Source organism: Muscardinus avellanarius, assembly GCF_963383645.1.
Source record: "Muscardinus avellanarius genome assembly, chromosome: 15".
NCBI classification, from domain to species: Eukaryota; Metazoa; Chordata; class Mammalia; order Rodentia; family Gliridae; genus Muscardinus; species Muscardinus avellanarius.
In genome coordinates this window covers 36,513,462-36,533,197 of record NC_137801.1, presented here as the reverse complement: position 1 = coordinate 36,533,197, position 19,736 = coordinate 36,513,462, and the positions used below count along the sequence as shown (strand labels likewise).

The following is a 19,736-nucleotide window of genomic DNA, read 5'->3' as shown; positions in this document are numbered from 1 at the left end:
AGAAGGCAAGAGCCAGAAAGCTGGTACTAAACAATGCCAGAACATCTGGATAAAAGGGGAACTATCCACTTTCTGACATTAAAGTAAATGGTGGCACACAGCTCGCCAACCCATGGCGTTTTATCTACACAGCCCAAGTCAGAGGGCATATCTGGGTGTGGTGATACATTTAGCCTATGTAAAGGATTCATACATAATTTATATCCCCAATGCTCTACTTATCACCTTAGTTGTTCCCATTATTTGACTACATCAATTAAAACACAGGGGGGGGGGTTGTCTGAGATGCTGAGAAAAACAGCCCTTGCCAGCTGGGGGAGAAGGGAGCAGGGGGAGGCCGGGGTGGGTGTGGGGCCAGCGGGAGGAGTTGGAATTTTTCTCCTCTAGAGCTGCTTTCTTCGAGGCCTGAGCCATCATCTTTCTTTCCTTCCCACCCATCACTTCTCTGTTTCACCTTTCAGTTTCTTGAGTCCTGAAAAGAAAGGCGCCGGTGCAGTGCCTCACTCCTGTAATCCCAGCTACTCAGGAAGCAGAGGCAGGAAAATTGTAAGTTCAAGGCCAGCCTGGGCAAAACTTAGGCAAACCTGAAAAGGGATAGGGGCTGTGTGGCTCAGTGGTGACACAGGCCTTGGTTGGGTCCCTAGTCCCCGGATTGGGGCAGGGGACTGAGATTCCCGAGGGCTGGGACACAGGACCCCTCGTCATCTCTAGAATTCCTCAGATAATCGCGCGTGGGTTAAGGCATGCACTAACCACCGGGCTCCTCTAGGGAGGGTCCTGCCTGCTCGGTGTGCCTCCCGTGCCGCCCGAGCGCCGCGCTCCCGGCCAGCCGCACTCCTTTGCGCTAGGTAAGAGGCCATCTGGAGAGGTGGCCCGAGCTGGTCCCCGCGAGGGCACCCGGTCCGGGTTAGCCCGGGCCTGTGGCGCCGCTGGACATCTTCCCTGCGCCGCAGCCCCATCCCGCAGATGAGAAAACCAAGCTTCACTGTCAATGCTGAGGGTTCCGACAGACGCTCGGATTCCCACACCCGCGTTCTTCCCCTACGCTACTTCTTTGGGGCCTCCCTGGGACCAGACGGAAAATCTGGGCACAGGAGACCAACAAGGTCTAGATCCCGCACCCCACGCCGGCCGGGGTCTAGCAGGCTCCCACCGCTGGCGCGTGTGTGCGGGGCGCCCCCAGGACAGGAGGGCGAGCCGGAGTGCTGACCCCTGCCCTGCGGAGAACCCCCGCCTGCAGCCGGCTTCCCGCACCCAGCGCACCCGGCAGTCTCTCTCCGCTAGGGCAAGGGCGAGGGCGACGAGCGCACCCAGCCTAGGCTGGCCCCAGCTCGCCAAAGCAGGCCCCCGGGTTGCTCCGCCCTTTGACCTCCGGGTCGCTAATGAGCGACCAAAAGGCTGCGGAGCCAGGCCGAGGTCCCCTGCAGCGCCGGATGACACCTGTGGGTAGCCAGCCGCCGGCCCGCAGCCATGGAGCGCCGCTGGAGAGTGCGGACTTGGGTGGAGGAGAACCGGGCCTCCTTCCAGCCCCCGGTCTGCAATAAACTCATGTGAGTCTCCTGCACCCCACACCCCCACACCCGGCCTCTCTGCCCTCACCTCCTTCATCCACTCCACCCGGGACCTCCAGCTGGAGGTCCCTGGCCCAGAAGCCTGCAGAAGGGGGGCTGGCATTCTCAGGCGCTGCAGGGAGGACAACGGCTGTTCCGGGTTCCACCTGCTCTGTCTGTTCCTCTTTCTGGCAACTCTGTCTGAGATGAGATGGCAGGGGCCTCTCCTTCCTGGGCTGGGAAACAGCTCTCTGGCCCCACGGGGCTCCTGTGCACTTTGGGAAAACTCAAAAGTTTGGGGAGCATGGTGTTTAGTGACCTAGAAATACAGTAGAACCTGAGTCTGAGGACAGCAGAATCACACACTCCAATCTTGCCCAGGAGCTGCTGGCCAACAGTGGAGTTAGAGGACCAGCCCGTTTGGGGAGATCTTGATTTCTCCTCTTCTTGCAGACTCCTGTGCACGCGTGCACACACTCACACTGACAGCAGCCTTCCCTGAGCTGCCTCTGCCTACAGCATCCCACCGGGCTGACCTGTCCACTGGTTTCTTTCTCCGCCAGGCCTCTTCAGGCCCTCCTCTGTGGTCTCTCCCCTGCTCTCAGCCTCCCAGCTCCATGGCTGAATCTCCTGTGCCCCCAGACCCAGGCGAGCACTGGCCACATCTGCTGTATCTGTGAGACATCTCCAGGGGGCGGTGCCTCCACCTAGGCAGTGACCATCACTGACACTTGAACAGGCCAGAGACCAGGCAAAGTGAAGTGGAATTTAATAGATAACTTTCCCAGTGTCCCAGAGCCAGTGCTGAACAGGGTCCAGACTCAAGGCCATGGAACCAGGTGGCAACAAAGTCCACACATGTTCTTGTCCACTGTGCAGTGTCAGCATGCCTAACGGTCAGCATGTCCAAGGCTTGTGTTTCCTACTGCCATCATCCCTCGACATCTGAAAGCTTCATCATCGTTGCCTCCTTCCTCCACTTTATCCCTGCCTCTCATTCTCAGTCCTCCAGTGCCTTCTCATTTGCTCCTCTCCAGCTTGTGGCCATGGCTCTGGCTCCACCTTGGTCACCTCCAGACTGGGCAGTGCTGGCTGTCCTGCCTCCAGGGTGCCCCGCCTCTCCCCAAGCCCTGCAGTGCTTCCCTGGGAATAATCACAAAGCCCACGCAGGAGCAGGCCTTCCCGTCATTCCTTCAGCAGGTGGTCATGAGCACCTACCACTGGAGATACAGCAGGGGGAGGGGAGGCTGACAGCCCGCCTCGGTGTGGAGCTGACCTGATGGAAGAGGTGGCCAATAAACATAACCAAACACGGGGCAAGGCCAGAGATCAGTGAAGTGCACCTTCACCTGGATTTGGTTTGCTGGGGCTGGGGGAGCGTCCGCCCGCCTCTCCCTGGCTGGCATTGCTGCTGGCCTCTGGCTTCTGCTTCATCACCCAATCTCTGCCTTCCACTTCACAGGCACCCCGCCCCTGTGTGTCCCTGTGCTGATTTGCTGCTTTTAAAACGCCAGCCCACCCTACTCTACTCTACTCCTCATTACTTGTAACATCTGCAAAGACCCTGTTTCCACGTGAGGTCCCATGCTGAGGTTCTGGGGTTAGGACATTCACATATGAATTTGGTGTGGGGAGCAGAGGGTTCAGTTCAACTTATATCACTTCCAGAAGAGGACATGGTCTGGCTTATGCCTTCTGGCTGATAGGTTGAACATAGGTTGATTCCATCTTTAAGGCCAGCTTCAGCAAGTTAGCAAGCCCCTCAGCAACTTAGCAAGACTATTTCAAAATCAAAAGAGCTGGAGGTGTAGCTCAAAGGTAGAATATCCCTGGGTTCAATCCTCAATACCCCCCAAAAAAAGACACCACACCAACAGGAGACAGACAGGGAGAGGGGTTAGAGCACCCTATCAAGTTCCAAACGGCTAATTAACTATGTACCAATCTGAAAGTCAGGGAGCCTGAGCCTTAGCTCTGGTTTGTCATTTTCTGGCTACATGACCCTCTCTGACCTTTTAACAAGTTTTAATAGTCAGTAATCAAATGAGAGGGTTGCATTAGGCTTATTTATTTTATTGGTTTTGTTTTTTGTTTGTTTGGTACTGGGGATTAAACCTGGGGATATTCTACCTCTGAGTTATACCCCCAGACCAACTTTAGTTTGAAATAGGGTCTTACTAGGTTGAGAAGTCTCACTACTTGATGAGGCAGGCTGTCTTCCAACCAAACCTGGGATCCTCCCGTCTCAGCCTCCCAAGTGCTGGGATTACAAACCTTTGCCACCACACCCAGTTTAGGCTTGTTTATTTAATTAATTAATTTATTTTTATTATTTATTTTCTTTTGGTGGTGTTGGGGATTCCTGGAAACACTTCTACCTCTGGGCTACACTCCCAGACCTAGTTTATACTTTTTTATTTGGAAACAGGCTCTCCTAACCCAGCGCGGCTTCGAACCTGCACGATCCTCCTGTCTCTGCCTCCCAAGCGTGGGGATTACAAGCGTGCACCACCACGCCCAGCTAGGCTTGGCTTGTTTGTTTATTTATTTATTTATTTATTGCGGGTCTGGGGGTGGAACCCAAGGGTATTTGACCTCCGAGCTACACCTCCTGCCCTATTTTTTATTCTTTATTTTGAAACCAGGTCTCACTGAGTTGCAGAGGGCCTCACTAAGTAGCTGAGGCTGTCCGGGAACCGCCATCCTCCTGTCTCAGCCTCCAGAATGCTGGGATTACAAGCGTGCACACCATGCCCAGCTTGCTTGTTTATTTTAAATAGTGCGTTTCATATGCCAGACACACCATTCTGAGAACTTCCAAATATGATCTCGCATACACCCTTGAACCTCTATAAATTGAGAGTGGTCTCTCCACTTTACAGATAAGAACCCTGAGGCCCAGAGAGGTTAAGTAACATGCCTAAGATTGGCAGTCGGGTGGAATTCCATCCCAGGAGTCTAACTCCAGCATTTTGTTTGTGGTGCTGGAGATTGAACCTTTGAACTGCACCCCAGCCCTATTTAATTTTTTTTATTTTGAAACAGTCTCACCAAGTTGTTCCTTCTGTTTCAGCCTCCCAGGTACTGGGACTGTAGACATGCTCCACCTCATGCAGTTCAGCTCCTGTGGTTTTCTTTCTTTCTTTCTTTCTTTCTTTTTTTTTTTTTTTTTTTTTTTTTTTTTTTTTTTTTTTTTTTTTTTTTTGGTAGCTCTGGGGATGGAACCCAGAGGCTTTGGGCTGGGACCTATTTTCTACTTTATTTGGAAACAGGGTCTCACGAAGTTGCTGAGAGCCTCACTAAGTAGCTGAGGCTGGCTTCGAACCCGTATGATCCTCCTGTCTCAGCCTCCCAAGCGCTGGGATTACAACCGTGCACTACCACGCCCGGCTGTTGTTGTTGTTTTGAACCCAGGGGTATTCTACCTCCAAGCTACACCCCCAGCCTTATTTTTTATTTTTTATCTTTAAGCAGGGTCTCACTGATTTCCCAATGACCTAAGTAGCTGAGGCTTTCTGTGAACCTGATCGATCCTCCTGTCTCAGCCTCCCAAACTCAGGAATTCCAGGCATGCGCCACCACGCGCAGCTCAGCTCCTGTGTTTATAAACGCACGCTACACCACTCCATGCTATCTGAGGCCCCTGCTAGATGTGCCCGTCTCCTGAATCGGGCCTCCAGCCCGTGGAAAGTGGAGGTGCCAATAACCGGACAGCATGGGCTCCAGCTTGCTCTCCATCATGGGAGAGCTTGAGCACAGCCCAGGAGCCCTGGGTGATGAAGCGACAGATCTGCCGGCAGGCTGTGCCCCTGGTGGGTCAGGGGACAGGGGACACACGCAGAGGGACACAGACACACAGGCTCTGAGATGCACTTGGGCAGAGCTGGGGATGAAAATGGGGGGACAGGGATCTGCTCCTCTCCCCTGCTGCACCCCTTCCATCGCCCCAACGAGCTGGTCCTGGACGTCTCCCCACCACTCCTTTGCAGGCACCAGGAGCAGCTCAAGATCATGTTCGTCGGGGGCCCCAACACCAGGAAGGACTATCACATCGAGGAGGGCGAGGAGGTAGGTGCTGGATCTGTCCACCGGGGCAGTGGACACTTCCTGTGTCAGGGCTAGAGTTTATGGACTAAAGAAGGGCAGTGAGGCTGCAGGGGAGGGACACAGCTGTAATCTTGGGAATACTGCTGCCTTCATGACACCGCCAATACTGCTTCCTTCATGACACCGCCAACAGCCCCATCCTGGAGGCCGGGCCGGGGCTCTGTGCTGGAGAAGCCCTAGAAAACAGCCCAGCCCCGGGGAAGATAGGTCTGGCCCTGCTGCCTCCACTCTCTGGACACGGGCTGTCCATGCTGCAGGTGGGATGCTCTGGTCCCCTCCCAGACCCCAGTGTGCACAGCTGGCCTCCAAAATGAGACCAGAGCCTGGAGGGGACCTAGTCTCCCTTCTGATCCCAGGAACCAAGTTCTCCCTCTCTTACAGTTAGGGGGCAGAGTCCAGGTACACAGAGAGGGGTGGGCTGGGTCAGGGTGAGGGGCAGGCGGCAGAGGCCTGGGCCTGGGGGGCTGGCACTGAGGAATGGGTGAGCTGGGCGGCCCCTCTATATTTAAAGGGCAGAGGACACGTCAGTTGCTGGAAGCGATATGCCCTGTACTGTATGTTGTTTTGTACCTTGAATTTTTAACTGTTTCCCTACTACCTACTCCAAATTACATAAATGAAAGTAAAATTAAAAAAAAAAAAAGGATGGAGCCAGGCATGGTAGCGCTTGCCTATAATCCCAGCACTTGGGAGGCTGAGACAGGAGAATCACAGGCTCATGACCAGCCTCAGCTATTTAATGAGGTCCTCTGTAACTTAATGAGTCCCTGTTTCAAAATAAAGAATTAAAAATAGAGCTAAGGGTATAGCTAGAAGGTAGAATGCCCCTGGGTTCCATCCCCAGTACCAGTACTGCTAAATAAATAATAAATAAATAAATGAGAGAGAGAGAGAGAGAGAGAGAGAGAGAGAGAGAGAGAGAGAGAGAGAGAGATATGAAGCCAAGCGCCGTAGTGCACACCTGTAATCCCAGTACCTGGGAGGCTGAAACAGGAAGATCTCAGGTACAAGGCCAGCCTCAGCAATTTATTGAGATCCTTCAGCAACTTAGTAAAACCCTGTTTCAAAACAAAAAATAAAATAGGACTGTGGTGTAGCTCAAAGTAAAATGCCCCTGGATTCAACCTCCAGTACAAAAAAGAAAGAGAAGGATGATCCCCTCTAGGAGACACAGGGCAGGTTCTCAGGGACCAGAGCATGCAGGAAATGACCAGTAGAAGCCCTCTATCCTCTTAGTGGAGGCCTGATTTGAGGGCTCAAGGTGCAAAGTCTGGCTTGCACTCCACCCCCACTGGAGGACTGCGGGAGCACTGCAGAATCGCGCATTCAGCAAACCTTCACTGAGCATCTAATGTATGCACCAGGGCCTCCAGGACAGCAGCTAGATGGGCCTGCCCCTCACACTTCCAAGGGCCTTGCCCCTTTCCCGGCTGCCCCTTCTCACAGCACACCTCCATGGAGACCATTTTTCCTCTGTGAAAAAATCAGCAGGAAAATCCAAACCTACATAAGAGACAGGGTCCTATCTGGCGGCCAAGCGGGGGAGGCACAGCGGGTCTTTGCCATCTGTCGGTAAGCCTGGTCATCCGGTGGCATCTGTTAGCCCTGGCCCCAGTGTCCACCTACCTGACCTCCTTCCTGTCTGTCTCCCTCCTCTCTCCTTTCCTTCCTGGCCCCTGCCACCTCTACCCACACCCGTTTCCTGGCCTCTCCACTGCTCGGACAGATGGGTGTCCACTGAGGGCCTGGGCCGGTCATGCCTCGACACAGCGGGGTCTGAGAGACAAGCAAGGCTGGCCTGTGCAGCTGTCCCCACGTGGGGGACACTCAGGTGGCTGGAGGTGGGCCTGGGCGGGCTTGGGAGGAGGGCAGACACAGTGCTTGCTAAGGCCCTGGGCAGCCCTAGAACCAAGGGTCAGTATCCTCTCTGTCCCTGCCTGTCCTCACCCAGCTATGGCTTGAGGAGCCACTCAGACCTGGGTTCAAATCCCACCCCTTATTGACTGATCCAGGTTTTCCTCCTTGCTGAGCTCTGCTTCTGTGACAGGCCCCTACCACCCACACACACTCCACTTACCCACACCTTCCCTCGGGGCAGGCAGGTGCCAGGGATCTGGCTGGGAGACAGAACCTCTTGGTAACATTGTGGTCTGGGACAGGTACGCCCCCAGCCATCTCAGAGGCTTTCCTTGCAACACGGGGACCATGGCCGCTGCTGGTAGGAGGGGTTGATCTGTATAGAGTAGGCATCATCCTCCGCACCTCACCCACTCCGCATCTTGCCTGCCTGTGAGGCCTTTCCAGGCCACGGAAGCTATACTCTATCTAATATCTGCCTGCGCCAATACACTTAATCTTCCAGCTAGCCGCAGGCCCCCAAACATCATTTCCTCCCAAACGAGCATAATTCCTCTTAGATCACCCACAGGATTCTCTGCTGTCAGTGATCTGTCCTCTGCTTCAGCGGGGGCCTGCTCCTCATCTCAGGAAAGGCCTCTGGGCAAGGCACAAGATGGGAACATTCCACTGTCTTCTTATGTTTTTGTTTGATGGTGGCTAATATTCTGTAGCTTGCCTGGAAAGGGTTTTTTGTTTTGCTTTTGTTTTCTGTGGTGCAGGGGATTGAATCCAGGGCTGCTCTGCCATGGAGCTATATACCAACTACACCCTCCCTTTTATAGTTTTTAAATTTTGTCTTTTTTTTTTTTTTTTGCAGTACTGGGGATGGAACCAGAGGCATTCAACCTCCAATCTACACCCCCAGCCCTATTTTTTAGTCTTTTATTTTGAAACAGTGTCATTGAGTTGCAAAGGGCCTCATCAAGTAGCTGAGGCTGTCCATGAACCGCGATCCTCCTGTCTCAGCCTCCCATATGCTGGGATTACAAGCGTGCACCACCATGCCCAGCCATTTTTTTTTTTTTAATTTTTGAAGTAAGGACTCACTAAGTTGCTAAGGCTGGCTTCAAACTTGCAATCCGCCTGCCTCAGCCTCCTGAGTACTTAGGATATCAGGTATTTGCCACCAGGCCTGGCTACCTGGAAAGAGCGCGCGCGCGTTTTCTTCCAGTCTGGGGAGGAGGATAGGACGTGCTGAATTGCTCCCTATAGGGGAAATCTAATAGGTTTTTTAATGCTTGTATTAAATAATATTTATTAGTTGTTTTAAGTAAGAAACATAAATATTATTTATTGTAGAAAATGTAACAAATGTAGAAAGGAAATGTTTCTCTCATTTTTAACCCCACCACTCAGGGGGAACCCTGTGAGCATGTTACCTGTGTTCTACATGTGTGACTACATACTTGGTATCCTGCTGGGTATAGTTCTGAATTTTTCTTTAGTGTTGTAACTATAGAGCTGGGGTATAGAGCACTAGCCTAGCATGTGTAAGGCCCTGGGTTTGATCTCTAGTTTCCAGCACTATTTTTTTTTTTTTTTTTTGGCTCTCAGGAAATGAGTGGTTCCCCTTACCTGGCCCTCGAGCCAGGCACCTGCTATGGCCCCTGGGTGTTTCGGTCATCATTCACACGTTGAAGGCATGATTTCTATGTCTCCATTCCTCCTGTCTATTTTATTTATTTATTTATTTATTTATTTATTTATTTTTTGCGGGTCTGGAGATGGAACCCAGAGTCATTCAACCTCCAAGCTACACCCCCTGCCCTATTTTTTATTCTTTATTTTGAAACAGGGTCTCACTGAGTTGCAGAGGGCCTCACTTAGCAGCTGAGGCTGTCTGCGAACCGCGATCCTCCTGTCTCAGCCTCCCGAATGCTGGGATTACAAGCGTGCGCCACCACGTCCGGCTTCTATTTTATACTTTATTTGGAAACAGGGTCTCACTAAACTGCTGAGAGCCTTATTAGGTATCTGAGGCTGGTTTTGAACCTGTGCGATCCTCCTGTCTCAGCCTCCCAAGCGCTGGGATTACAAGCGTGCGCCACTGCGCCCAGCTTGATTTCCAGCACTATTTTTTTAAAAAAGTTTTCAGTTTAGCATTTTCCCATGTTTGTTATCAGAGTTATCAGATATTCAAAAGCAGTTTTTAATGCTGCCTAATGTTCCACTGTTTGACTCTACTGTCAAATGTTTACATTTCCCCCATTATCATTAACATTGTTTTCGCGATTCCGGCAGTCTCTGATGGCAGGAGCCAGATGCTGCGAGCTGAGTGTGTAGAGCTTCCCAGGCAGATTTCACAGCAGCTTTCTGAGCAGATGCTATCATGCTGTCGACGAGGAAACCGAGGCACAAACAGGCTAATGGAACTGGCCAAGGGCACACAGTGGCCTGGCAGCGCTGAGCACCGTCGGCCGACACTGGAACCTATGCTTTTAATCACACACTATGATCAGATGGCCACCACACGGGCACATTCTGATGAACTCAGGTCCTGGAGGTGGAGTTGCTAGGTGACCCAGGACAGCCGCCGGTTTCATTACTCAAGACCCTGCGTCCCAAGAAGCCCCAGGGGCTAGTGAGGAGCCGTAGTGCCCTGCAGAGCAGCGTGTCCATTTGCACCTTGCAGCAGGCTTTGGGGCCACATTTCTCTAGTTTCCTTGCGCTCAGCTGGTTTATCATAGTAGGTGTTGTGATTAGGACTTTTATCACCTCTAATTCCTTACATGATAATTATTATTAAAAGCTCTTCAACTACTTGCCTGGGGCTTTTAACACCTGTATAGTATGTAATCAGAGAGACATCACATCTGGCTCCTCTTCTTTTCCTCCATGGGGTGTCTCAGTAGACATGGTAACTGGGGACTTAGGATGGAACAGGAAACATGCGGAAGGAGTCCCCAGAAAGAGCACGATCCTCCCCGCGGCTGCCGATCTCCACAGCCCCAGTGCAGGGTGCGCACTGGCCAGAGGGACCATCGTGGGCCCTGAGCCACAAGCTCTGTCCCAGGGGCTGCTCATGGATGGCCGTGTGCCCTTGGGCAGGGTGCCTCACACTCTGAGCCTCAGTTTGCCTTCTTTCTCTCTCCTTCCTGTTTTTTGTTTTGTTTTTCATTTTCTGTAGAATGGAATGCCTTTGGAAGTTGTAAAGATTATATGTATGAAGGTGCTTTACACAGACCCCGGCTGGCAGGAAATGGGTGGTTCCCCTTACCTGGCCGTCGAGCCAGGCACCTGCTGTGGCCCCTGGGTGTTTCGGTCATCATTCACACGCTGGAGGCATGATTTCTATGTCTCCATTCCTCCTGTCTCTGTCTTGGGCCAGGGGAGACCAGAGTCTCAGGACAGGAGTGACAGAGCTGTTCATAAACGCCGAGGCCTTTGGGGAATTTCTTGGGTTTCCTGATCAGGACTCAGGGCCTGGGCAGAAGAAATGAGGAAGGTCTTTGCTGTCTCACAGGTGTTCTATCAGCTGGAGGGAGACATGGTTCTCCGAGTCCTGGAGAGAGGGAAACAGCGGGACGTGGCCATTCGGCAGGGAGAGGTGAGGCTGGGCCCTGATAGGTGGGAGGCGGCGGCCAGAACGGGAGGCCCCTGGCCACTTGCTTGTCCCTGGCCAAGGCTCTGTCCTCCCCCATCCTTTCCTGCCCACCTGACTTGCCCGTGCCCTCCCTCCTCTGGGCCGCCCCCTCCTCAACTCAGCTGATATTCCGTCTGGTTCCTGGAGTAGAGGCCAGGTCCAACAGTCCCTCCTGTGCCTTGTGGATAGCTGGGGATGCCCAGGAAGCTGTGGGCCCCGAGGTCTCTGTGAGAGACTGCAGCCTTTCTGGGTACCTGGTCTCCTCCTTTATAGATATTCCTCCTGCCTGCCGGGGTACCCCACTCCCCGCAGAGGTTTGCCAACACCATGGGGCTGGTGGTCGAGAGGAGGCGGCTGGAATCCGAACTGGATGGGCTCAGGTAAATGCCCGTCTGAGGCTGGGGCAACGGAGGGTGCAGCTCAATTTGATGGCAGAAAGGACCCTACAGTGAACCAAGGAAGCACTTCCTGGCCACCAACAGAACAGAGGGTGCGCCGGGCGCACGCTTGTAATCCCCGCGCTTGGGAGGCGGAGACAGGAGGATCGCGCAGGTTCGAAGCCAGCCGCGCGCGCTGGCTTAGGAGACCCTGTTTCCAAATAAAAATGTAAAAATAGGTCTGGGAGTGTAACCGGGAGGTAGAAGGGCTTCCAGGAACCCCAGTACCACCAAAAAAAAAAAGAACAGAAGGTTTGGCAGCCAGAGGCAAGGTTGAGCTTTTATTTCCTAACTGAAGGGGAGGGTGGGTGGGCGTGATGGAAAGTGTAGGGGTGTCACCTGTGGCCCCTGGAAGCCCGCTCAGCCCAGTGACCCTCGGGCTGGAGTCAGAAGGGAGGTGGAGGTGGTGGGGACGTGCTACCCCAGTGCAGCTCCAAACACTGCTGCTTCTCACAGCCTGTTTCTAGAGCTTGGTCTTGGCCAGTGCTATGTCTTTACCCCAGCTCATTCTGTAAGTGAGGCGTCGGGCTAGCCAGCAGGTGCGCCCCTAGAATGCGCCCTTGACCCTAGGGGTAAGTACTGTTATCATCCCTTCTTTACCGAAGAAGAAACTGGGCACAGGGAGGGGACGTTTGCTGAGCTTAACTTGCTAGATTCAGTATCACAAATGAGCACAAAGTGGGGGCCAGGGCAGCAGCCGCGGGTGGGAGTCGGCGCCACCAGGGACGAGCCCAGCCGGCCGTGGACACCCCATCCCACTGCTGCTTCCCTCTGTCTGATCAGCTGCCTCATTGTCATCCTCTGGAAGGAAGAGGCTTCTGAAACTCAGGGAACAAAGACTGTGTGTGTGTGTGTGTGTGTGTGTGTGTGTGTGTGTGTGTACATGTGCACATTTTCTTCTCTCTTGGTGGTACTGGGATTTGGATCAAGGGGTGCTTTACTATTGAACTATATCTACAGCCCTTTTATATTTTGAGACAAGGTCTTGCTAAATTGCTTAGGCTGGCCTCAAACTTGGGATCCTCCTACCTCAGCCTCCTTAGTAACTGGGATTACAGTTGTGCACCGTCATTCCTAGCATTTTTATTTTTATTTATTTTTTTTGTGGGTCTGGGGATGGAACCCAGGGACATTCAACCTCTGAGCTATACCCCCTGCCCTATTTTTTATTCTTTATTTTGAAACCAGGTCTCACTGAGTTGCAGAGGGCCTCACTGAGTAGCTGAGGCTGTCCGCGAACCACGATCCTCCAGGTCTCAGCCTCCCGAAGGCTGGGGTTACAAGCGTGCGCCACCACGCCCGGCCATTCTTAGTGTTTTTAAATAAACACATTTTAGTGCTTTTTTTTTTTTCAAACTAGCTAAATCACATACTCAAAATTTGAAAAACTACAGGGATGCAAGATGAACAAAATTTAAATTACATGTCAGTAAAAGGATGAATTTTATGAATTATGAATTATTATATGAATTATATCTCAAGGAAACAAAATAAACAAAAATAAAAAAGAGAAAAGTTTTTTTTGTCATCCCCAAGAAAACCTAACAAGGCACTTACAATTCCAACTTGTCTGTGTGTTTTTGTGGTACTAGCATGGAACCCAGAGGCATTCTACCTGAGTTAAATTCCCAGCCCTATTTTCATTTTTATTTCGAAACAGGGCCTCACTAAGTTTCTGAGATGACAGGCTGTGAATCTGCAATCCTCCTGTCTCAGACTCCTGAGTACTGGAATAATAAGTGTGTGCCACCATGCCTGGCCATCTTGTCTTTTTTTTTCTATGCATATCTCTACCTGATTACATTGTAGTTAGGTACCATGCATAGGTTTGAGTTTTGCTTTTTTATTGGAAAAAAAGTGAGTTTTTCTCATACTATTAATTATTTTCAAAAAGCATATTTAAAGACTATTTATTTATTTATTTATTGTGGTACTGGTGATGGAACCCAAGGGCATTCTACCTCTGAGCTACGCCCCCAGTCCTATTTTTTATTCTATATTTTGAAACAGGGTCTCAGTGAGTTGCCAAGGGCCTCATTAAGTAGCTGAGGCTGTTCACAAACTGCGATCCTCCTGTCTCAGACTCCCAAATGCTGAGATTACAAACGTGTGTCATCACACCCTGCCTAACGCCTTTTAAAATTTATTTTATTTTGTGGTACTGGGGATTGAACTCAGAGGCATTACGCCTATGACCTGCACCCTCAGCCCCATTTTATTTTTTATTTGAAAATGAGGTCTTTGCTAAGTTGCTGGAAACCTTGCTTAATTGCTGAGGCTGGCTTTGAAACTGTGATCTTCCTGTCTCAGCTTCCCCAAACTAGGATTACAAGCCTGCACCACCAATGCCCAGCTGACCAAAAGGCATAATATTAATGATTGCAGAATAATAAAAATCTGCACAGAGATACCTGGCCTTAAGTTTTAAAGGAGTTCTCCAAGGAGCTTTTTAGCAGGAGTCTTCAGTAATGGAGAGGACAGCTTCTGCAATAACATTTACAGAAAACGCAATAACGGATTTCATCTGGCTGCTTTGACCTTTAATAAAAGCCAGGAACTCGACATTAAAATGCCACTCCAAAGACAGTTCTCACCGGGCACTGGAGTCCTCTTATGAAGGATGCGCTCTGGTGGCCGGCTCCATCCCCAGAGAGAATTTAGGGTGCCAGGTGGGCGATGCCACGTGTGCCTGTCACATCTCCATCAGCCGGACTGCTTCTCTTTTTCAGTGGGGTTGGAGGGCAGGCAGCTGGCGTTCCCCAGGAGCTGGGCCTGGGGATTAGGCGTCCAGTTGATATATGCTCCTGGCACAGCTGAGCCCGTGGGGGCTTCGGAGCTGCTGAAGGCTGTGCATGCATACACAAGGCCCTTCCCTGGAGAAGGTCCGAAGCGTCGCTCCACTTCCCAAGGGCAACCATGACCTGTAAGAAGACACCCTCGTTTGGAGGCCATCTCTGCATGTTGGCCACTGAAGTTCCTACGTTCTCTGACCTAGTGCAGCACAGGCAGGCGGCTGCCCTGGATTCAGGCTCAGCCTCAGCTTCCTCTTTGAAAAAATGAACGCACCTGATTAGATGCTCTCTACGCTTCCAAGACCGCCCACTTAAGCAGTGCTACTGGAGATGGTTACAGACACAGATCACATCTACCCACCTGGGAGGGAGCTAGCCACCAGAGCCCCCTCATAACAGGGCTTCGGTGCCCCCGGGGACTTGCCCTCAGAGCCCCTGCCTTTTATCAAAGGCCAGAGTCTTGCCACTTACAGGCTGTGTGGTCCTGCCAAGTTGCCCAGCTTCCCCAAGCCTCAGAGCGCCGCTTGCTTTATAAGTGGGGTACACATGTGCTTCTGGAAGAGCGGGGTGCAGGGGTGCCTGTGTTGACCACCAGGCTGCACTAACACAGGAGACACAGGCAGCCCAGCTCTGATGGCCAGGGCCCAGATGCCCGTGAACGGAGGCAGGCTTGCGCAGGGCTCCCTGTCCTCTGCTTTGGCAGGTACTACGTCGGGGACAGCACGGATGTCCTGTTTGAGAAGTGGTTCCACTGCAAGAATCTTGGCACACAGTTGGCCCCCATCATCCAAGAGTGAGCCCCAGCCTGGCCCTGCCCCTCACTCCACTCATCCCTAGGAATTTGGGAAAAGCCCCTCCCAGGGTGGGGGTGTAGGGGGAGCCCCTGGGGCTGCTCCATGGGGCTGGGAGTAAAGGATGGCAGGGCAAGTCATGAGAGGGCCCCACAGTGTGCATGGGTCCTGTGCCCACCTGTGGACCCCCTGCATGTGCACCCCCCGGCTGCTCAAATGGGGATGCCAGCCATTCTTCTCTCCGTGTGTCCCTGCAGGTTCTTCAGTTCTGAGCAGTACAGAACAGGAAAGCCCATCCCTGGTGAGGCCACTGGCAACCATCTTTCTTTCCCTCCCTCCATTTTCACAGTAAGATAGGTCTTGGCCCAGGGTCACTGAAGTCTCTTTTCCCGTATTCTCAAGACTGAGAAGATGGCACCAAATAGTGCCCTCTCGTGGTTGCTTGGTGACTGAGCTGGATCCAGAGCCTGACCCCGCGATCGAGAGCTGGGACCCCTGGGATCTGTGCCCTCTGGGGGCTGGGTGGCGAAGCCCAAATGACACTGACCATAGTTATGCTTTGGGTACAGACCAGCTGCTCAAGGAGCCGCCGTTCCCTCTGAGCACACGATCCATCATGGAACCCATGTCCTTGAAGGCCTGGCTGGATGGTCATCACAGGGAGCTGCAGGCAGGCACATCCCTCAGCCTGTTTGGAGACACCTATGAGACCCAGGTAATACAGCCTTGGGATATCCAGGGCATCCACCCAGCAAGACCAGAAACCAATCACACACATATCAGAGCCTGTGGGCATCAGCATAGGCCTTCCTGCCCCACCCTGACCCAGAACAAGGGCTTTGCTGTGACCTCAGGCTTCCTAATACCAAGCAATCTTTGCTTTCAGAGTAGGACCAGCTCATCATCTGACGGCTTTCCCCAGGTCTGCAATTTAGTCCCTGCTAGAAATTCGTGGGCTTTTGGTCGTGTTTGTGAGAGATATGTTTGTAGTAAGGATGGGTTTAGATATGCAAAGAGACACACAAAAAAGGGGACCTTTCATTCGACATTTCTGTTTGTTTTTTTTGAGGGTCTGGGGACGCGGGGCATTCGACCTCCAAGCTACACCCCCTGCACTATTTTTTATTCTTTATTTTGAAACAGGGTCTCACTAAGTTGCAGAGGGCCTCACTAAGTAGCTGAGGCTGTTCATAAACCGCGATCCTCTGGTCTCAGCCTCCCGAATGCTGGGATGACAAGTGTGTGTCACCACGCCGGCTTTGACATTTCTTGAGTGTCGATTATGTCTCAGGCTTTGGGAGAAGAACAAGATGGGGTCAATATCTCAAAGAGTATGTCATCAGGCCAAGGACACACAAGTTAATCCACAATTGTGTGATATATTGATAGAGAAACTATAGGAAGCCATGGACAGGTAAAGAAGGAGCCCTGGCTGGGGGGTGTCAAGGAAGGCTTTCTGGAGGAGGTGATGTGCAAGTTGAGTTTTAAAGCCAGTGCAGGAGTTTGTAAAGGTTAAAAAGGAGGTGACGAGGGCGTTCTAGGTGAGGGAGAAGCCTGAGCAAAGGGCTGGAGGCTTGAAGCAGCCTGGACCGCATGCAGCTGAGCTTGGCAGGGCCAGAGCACAAGTGGCTGGTAGACTGGAGTGCTGGGAGGGCCAGGTCCCAGCGGGTTGTGGGGCTGGACAGGGCGGAGGACTTGCCCTAGAGGCTCGCAGCTTCACTCAGGTGTTTAAGTGGGAAGCAAGGAGGCCAAGGTAGCATTTCAGAAAGATCACCCTGAGCCAGGTGTGGTGGCGCACACTTGTAATCCTAGTACTTGGGAGGCTGAGACAGGAGGATCGTGCAGGTTCGAAGCCAGCCTCAGCTACTTAGGCTCTCAGCAACTTAGTGAGACCCTGTTTCCAAATAAATACAAAATAGGTCTGAGAGTGTAACCCAGAGGTAGAAAGCTCCTGGGTTCCATCCCCAGTACAAAAAAAGGGAGAGAGAGAGAGAAAGAGAGAGAGAGAGAGAGGGAGAGGGAGGGAGGGAGGCAGGAAGGAAGGAAGGAAGGAAGGAAGGAAGGAAGGAAGGAAGGAAGGAAGGAAGAGATCATTCTGTACTTTGTGGGGACAAGCTAGGAGCACAGGAGGGAGATCTACAAGAAGGCTGGAGGTCACTGTGTGTTACAATGCCTGGCACTCTCTGTACAACCGCCCGCACAGTTGGAATTAATCACCTGGGGAGGGGGTGCTCCCTGGGCACGGGCCTACCTAAGAGCTTGGCCTGCTTCTCTCGTTTGAGGGGTGCCTAGAGTTCATGCAGGGCCATGACAGTAGGGTGTGTCCCACGAAGGCCTCCCACCCCAGCACACAGCAGTGCGTTGAGCTGCACCCTCCTCTTTCACACCTCCCATCCAACAGAGATCCCCCGAGTCACTCGGTCCTCTTCGGGCCAACAGGAGCAGGGCCTGCCCCACCCCACACAGTGGCTACAGGCTTCCAGGTCGCAGGCCTGAGAGTCCTTAGCCATGCTCACCTCACCCCTCCTCCTGCTTAGGCCAGCCATAACACCCATGGAGGGAGGGAGGGGGCCCCTCTGGGAGCTGAACTGTGCATGTCCCTAATGTGCCTGGGTGGGCACTACTTCACCTGAGCATGTGTGAGAGGGACAGGCGGTGTGTGCGCAGGCCTGCGTGGTGGAGAGCAGCAGGTGGGCGGCGCCGCTCCAAGTCCTGGTCAAGGCGTCCCCCTGTGGGGCAGGAAGCACCAGGAAAGTCTCACCTCCCACCAGGTGATCGCCCATGGACACGGCAGCAGCAGAGGCTTGGAACAGGACGTGGACGTGTGGCTGTGGCAGCTGGCAAGTGGCCCGGGGCCCATCCCTGCCCATGGGATCAGGCTGCTCCTGGGCCTGGGGGACCTGCTCTCATGGCCTTGCGAGATGTTGAGGCCCAACAGCCTCTGTTGGCTTCTGCTTGTCTTTCACAGGAGGGCTCCTCTGTGGTGACAATGGGGAGACAGCGCCTTGGTCTGGCCCCCGATGACAGCCTCCTGGTGCCAGCCGGGACTTCGTGAGTACACAGGGGACCTTCCCGGCCACGGGACTTTCCCTGGAATCCTGAGTCCAGCCTTGCCCGGCTCCTGCCCATATGTCTCCACAGGTACATGTGGGAGCGAGCACAAGATGCTGTGGCCCTGTCTGTGACCCAGGACCCTGCCCGCAAGAGGCCCCTGGGGTGACCCCCTTGCTGTGGGCTGAGGCAGCCTCGGCGCGCCCAAGTGCCACCCCTTCGAAGGACTCTTCAGCCCCCTCCTCTTCTCTGTGTCCAGCTGCTGAGCTCCTCTGCACACCCCATGCTAGGCCCTAGACACCTGTGCCATCCACCCTCCTGCCCTCCTGGCCTGGACGCCAGGCCCTAGAGCTCCAGTGACTCCCTTCTCCTCCAACAGCAGCCGGCCCCACACAGGGCTGTGTGCCTGACCCCATCCCCATGGGCCCTCTGGCCTGCCACCAAGAAGGCCCTCAATAAACACTTCCTGGTGAAGGAGCACCTGTGGTCTCATGCACACAGGCTGTCAGGGGTGGCTGGCGCCGCTGCCCCGTGATGTGTTGTGCCTGGGGTTCTGGGACGCCAGGTGACTGTGGATGTGGGAGAGGGTCTGTCACCGGGTGTTCCTGCGTGTGGTGGGGTATTCCTCACTGTTCATGTGACTCTGGTCCACAGAAGTGATTTGTGTGCCTGCAGAAAGAATGAAATCAAAGTACATAAAACACAAAATCCCCACACCTGGAGTTAGCTGCTATTGACCCCTGCTGCAGGGGCCCCAGAGGCCGGGGTCACTTTCCACTGAAACAGGTGGACATCCGCTTGTCATCCGGTTGTGGTACACTTTGATCTAGTGCTATGGTTCAGGTAAGTGGAAAAGTTAATGTAACAGTTCTGGTTAGTGTTAGGCTAGGGCCAGACCTAGGGGGAGGAGGGGTGCCACCCTGTAGTGACTACCCCGGGTCATCCTGGGACTTCAGTGAGGGCAGGAAGGGTGTGCGTGACCCTGCCGAGGCTGCACCTCATCAGAGCGGTCCTGCTTGGAGCCACAGCAGCCTCTAGAAAAGGGAACTTGAACCATTCCGCCCTGAACCCTCCTGGTGGCTCTGATTTGATACACCCACTGGTGGATAGGAGAACTTGATCTTGCTGGCCCTGAAGGGTGAGGGACCTTCACCCATCTCAGTCCCCAAGGCTTTCCTCTGAAGGTGGAACACTGCCCTCTGTCCTCCTCTCAGCCCAGAGTTGGAGGCCTGTGCTGCACCCTGGGGAGCCCAGAAGGAATACTCAGTGTCCCAGGGAGACAGGTCAGGGCACAGTGGCCAGGAGAGAAGTTTAGCCAGAGTACTGAGGGCAGGCCTGATTCCAGACAAGAGAATTAGGCTTATTAGGCTTTTTTTTTTTTTTTTTTTGCGGGTCTGGGATAGAACCCAGGGGCATTCGACCTCCAAGCTACATCTCCTGCCCTACTTTTTATTCTTTATTTTGAAACAGGGTCTCACTAAGTTGCGAAGGGCCTAAGTAGCTGAGGCTGTCCGTGAACCTTGATC

At 53.1% G+C, this 19,736-nt stretch overlaps 1 protein-coding gene across 1 annotated transcript; it reads left to right on the top strand.

Annotated features, from left to right (window-relative positions):
- Nucleotides 1–1,470: 1,470 nt before the first annotated feature.
- HAAO (3-hydroxyanthranilate 3,4-dioxygenase) lies at nucleotides 1,471–18,379 on the top strand (the record flags this gene model as incomplete). The annotated part of the gene is made up of 10 exons (XM_080711111.1): nucleotides 1,471–1,550; nucleotides 5,540–5,618; nucleotides 11,020–11,103; nucleotides 11,413–11,519; nucleotides 15,072–15,161; nucleotides 15,417–15,460; nucleotides 15,729–15,874; nucleotides 17,931–17,999; nucleotides 18,128–18,210; nucleotides 18,301–18,379. 10 exons carry the CDS (start codon nucleotides 1,471–1,473, stop codon nucleotides 18,377–18,379), a joined length of 861 nt encoding a protein of 286 aa, XP_080567237.1.
- Nucleotides 18,380–19,736: the final 1,357 nt, after the last annotated feature.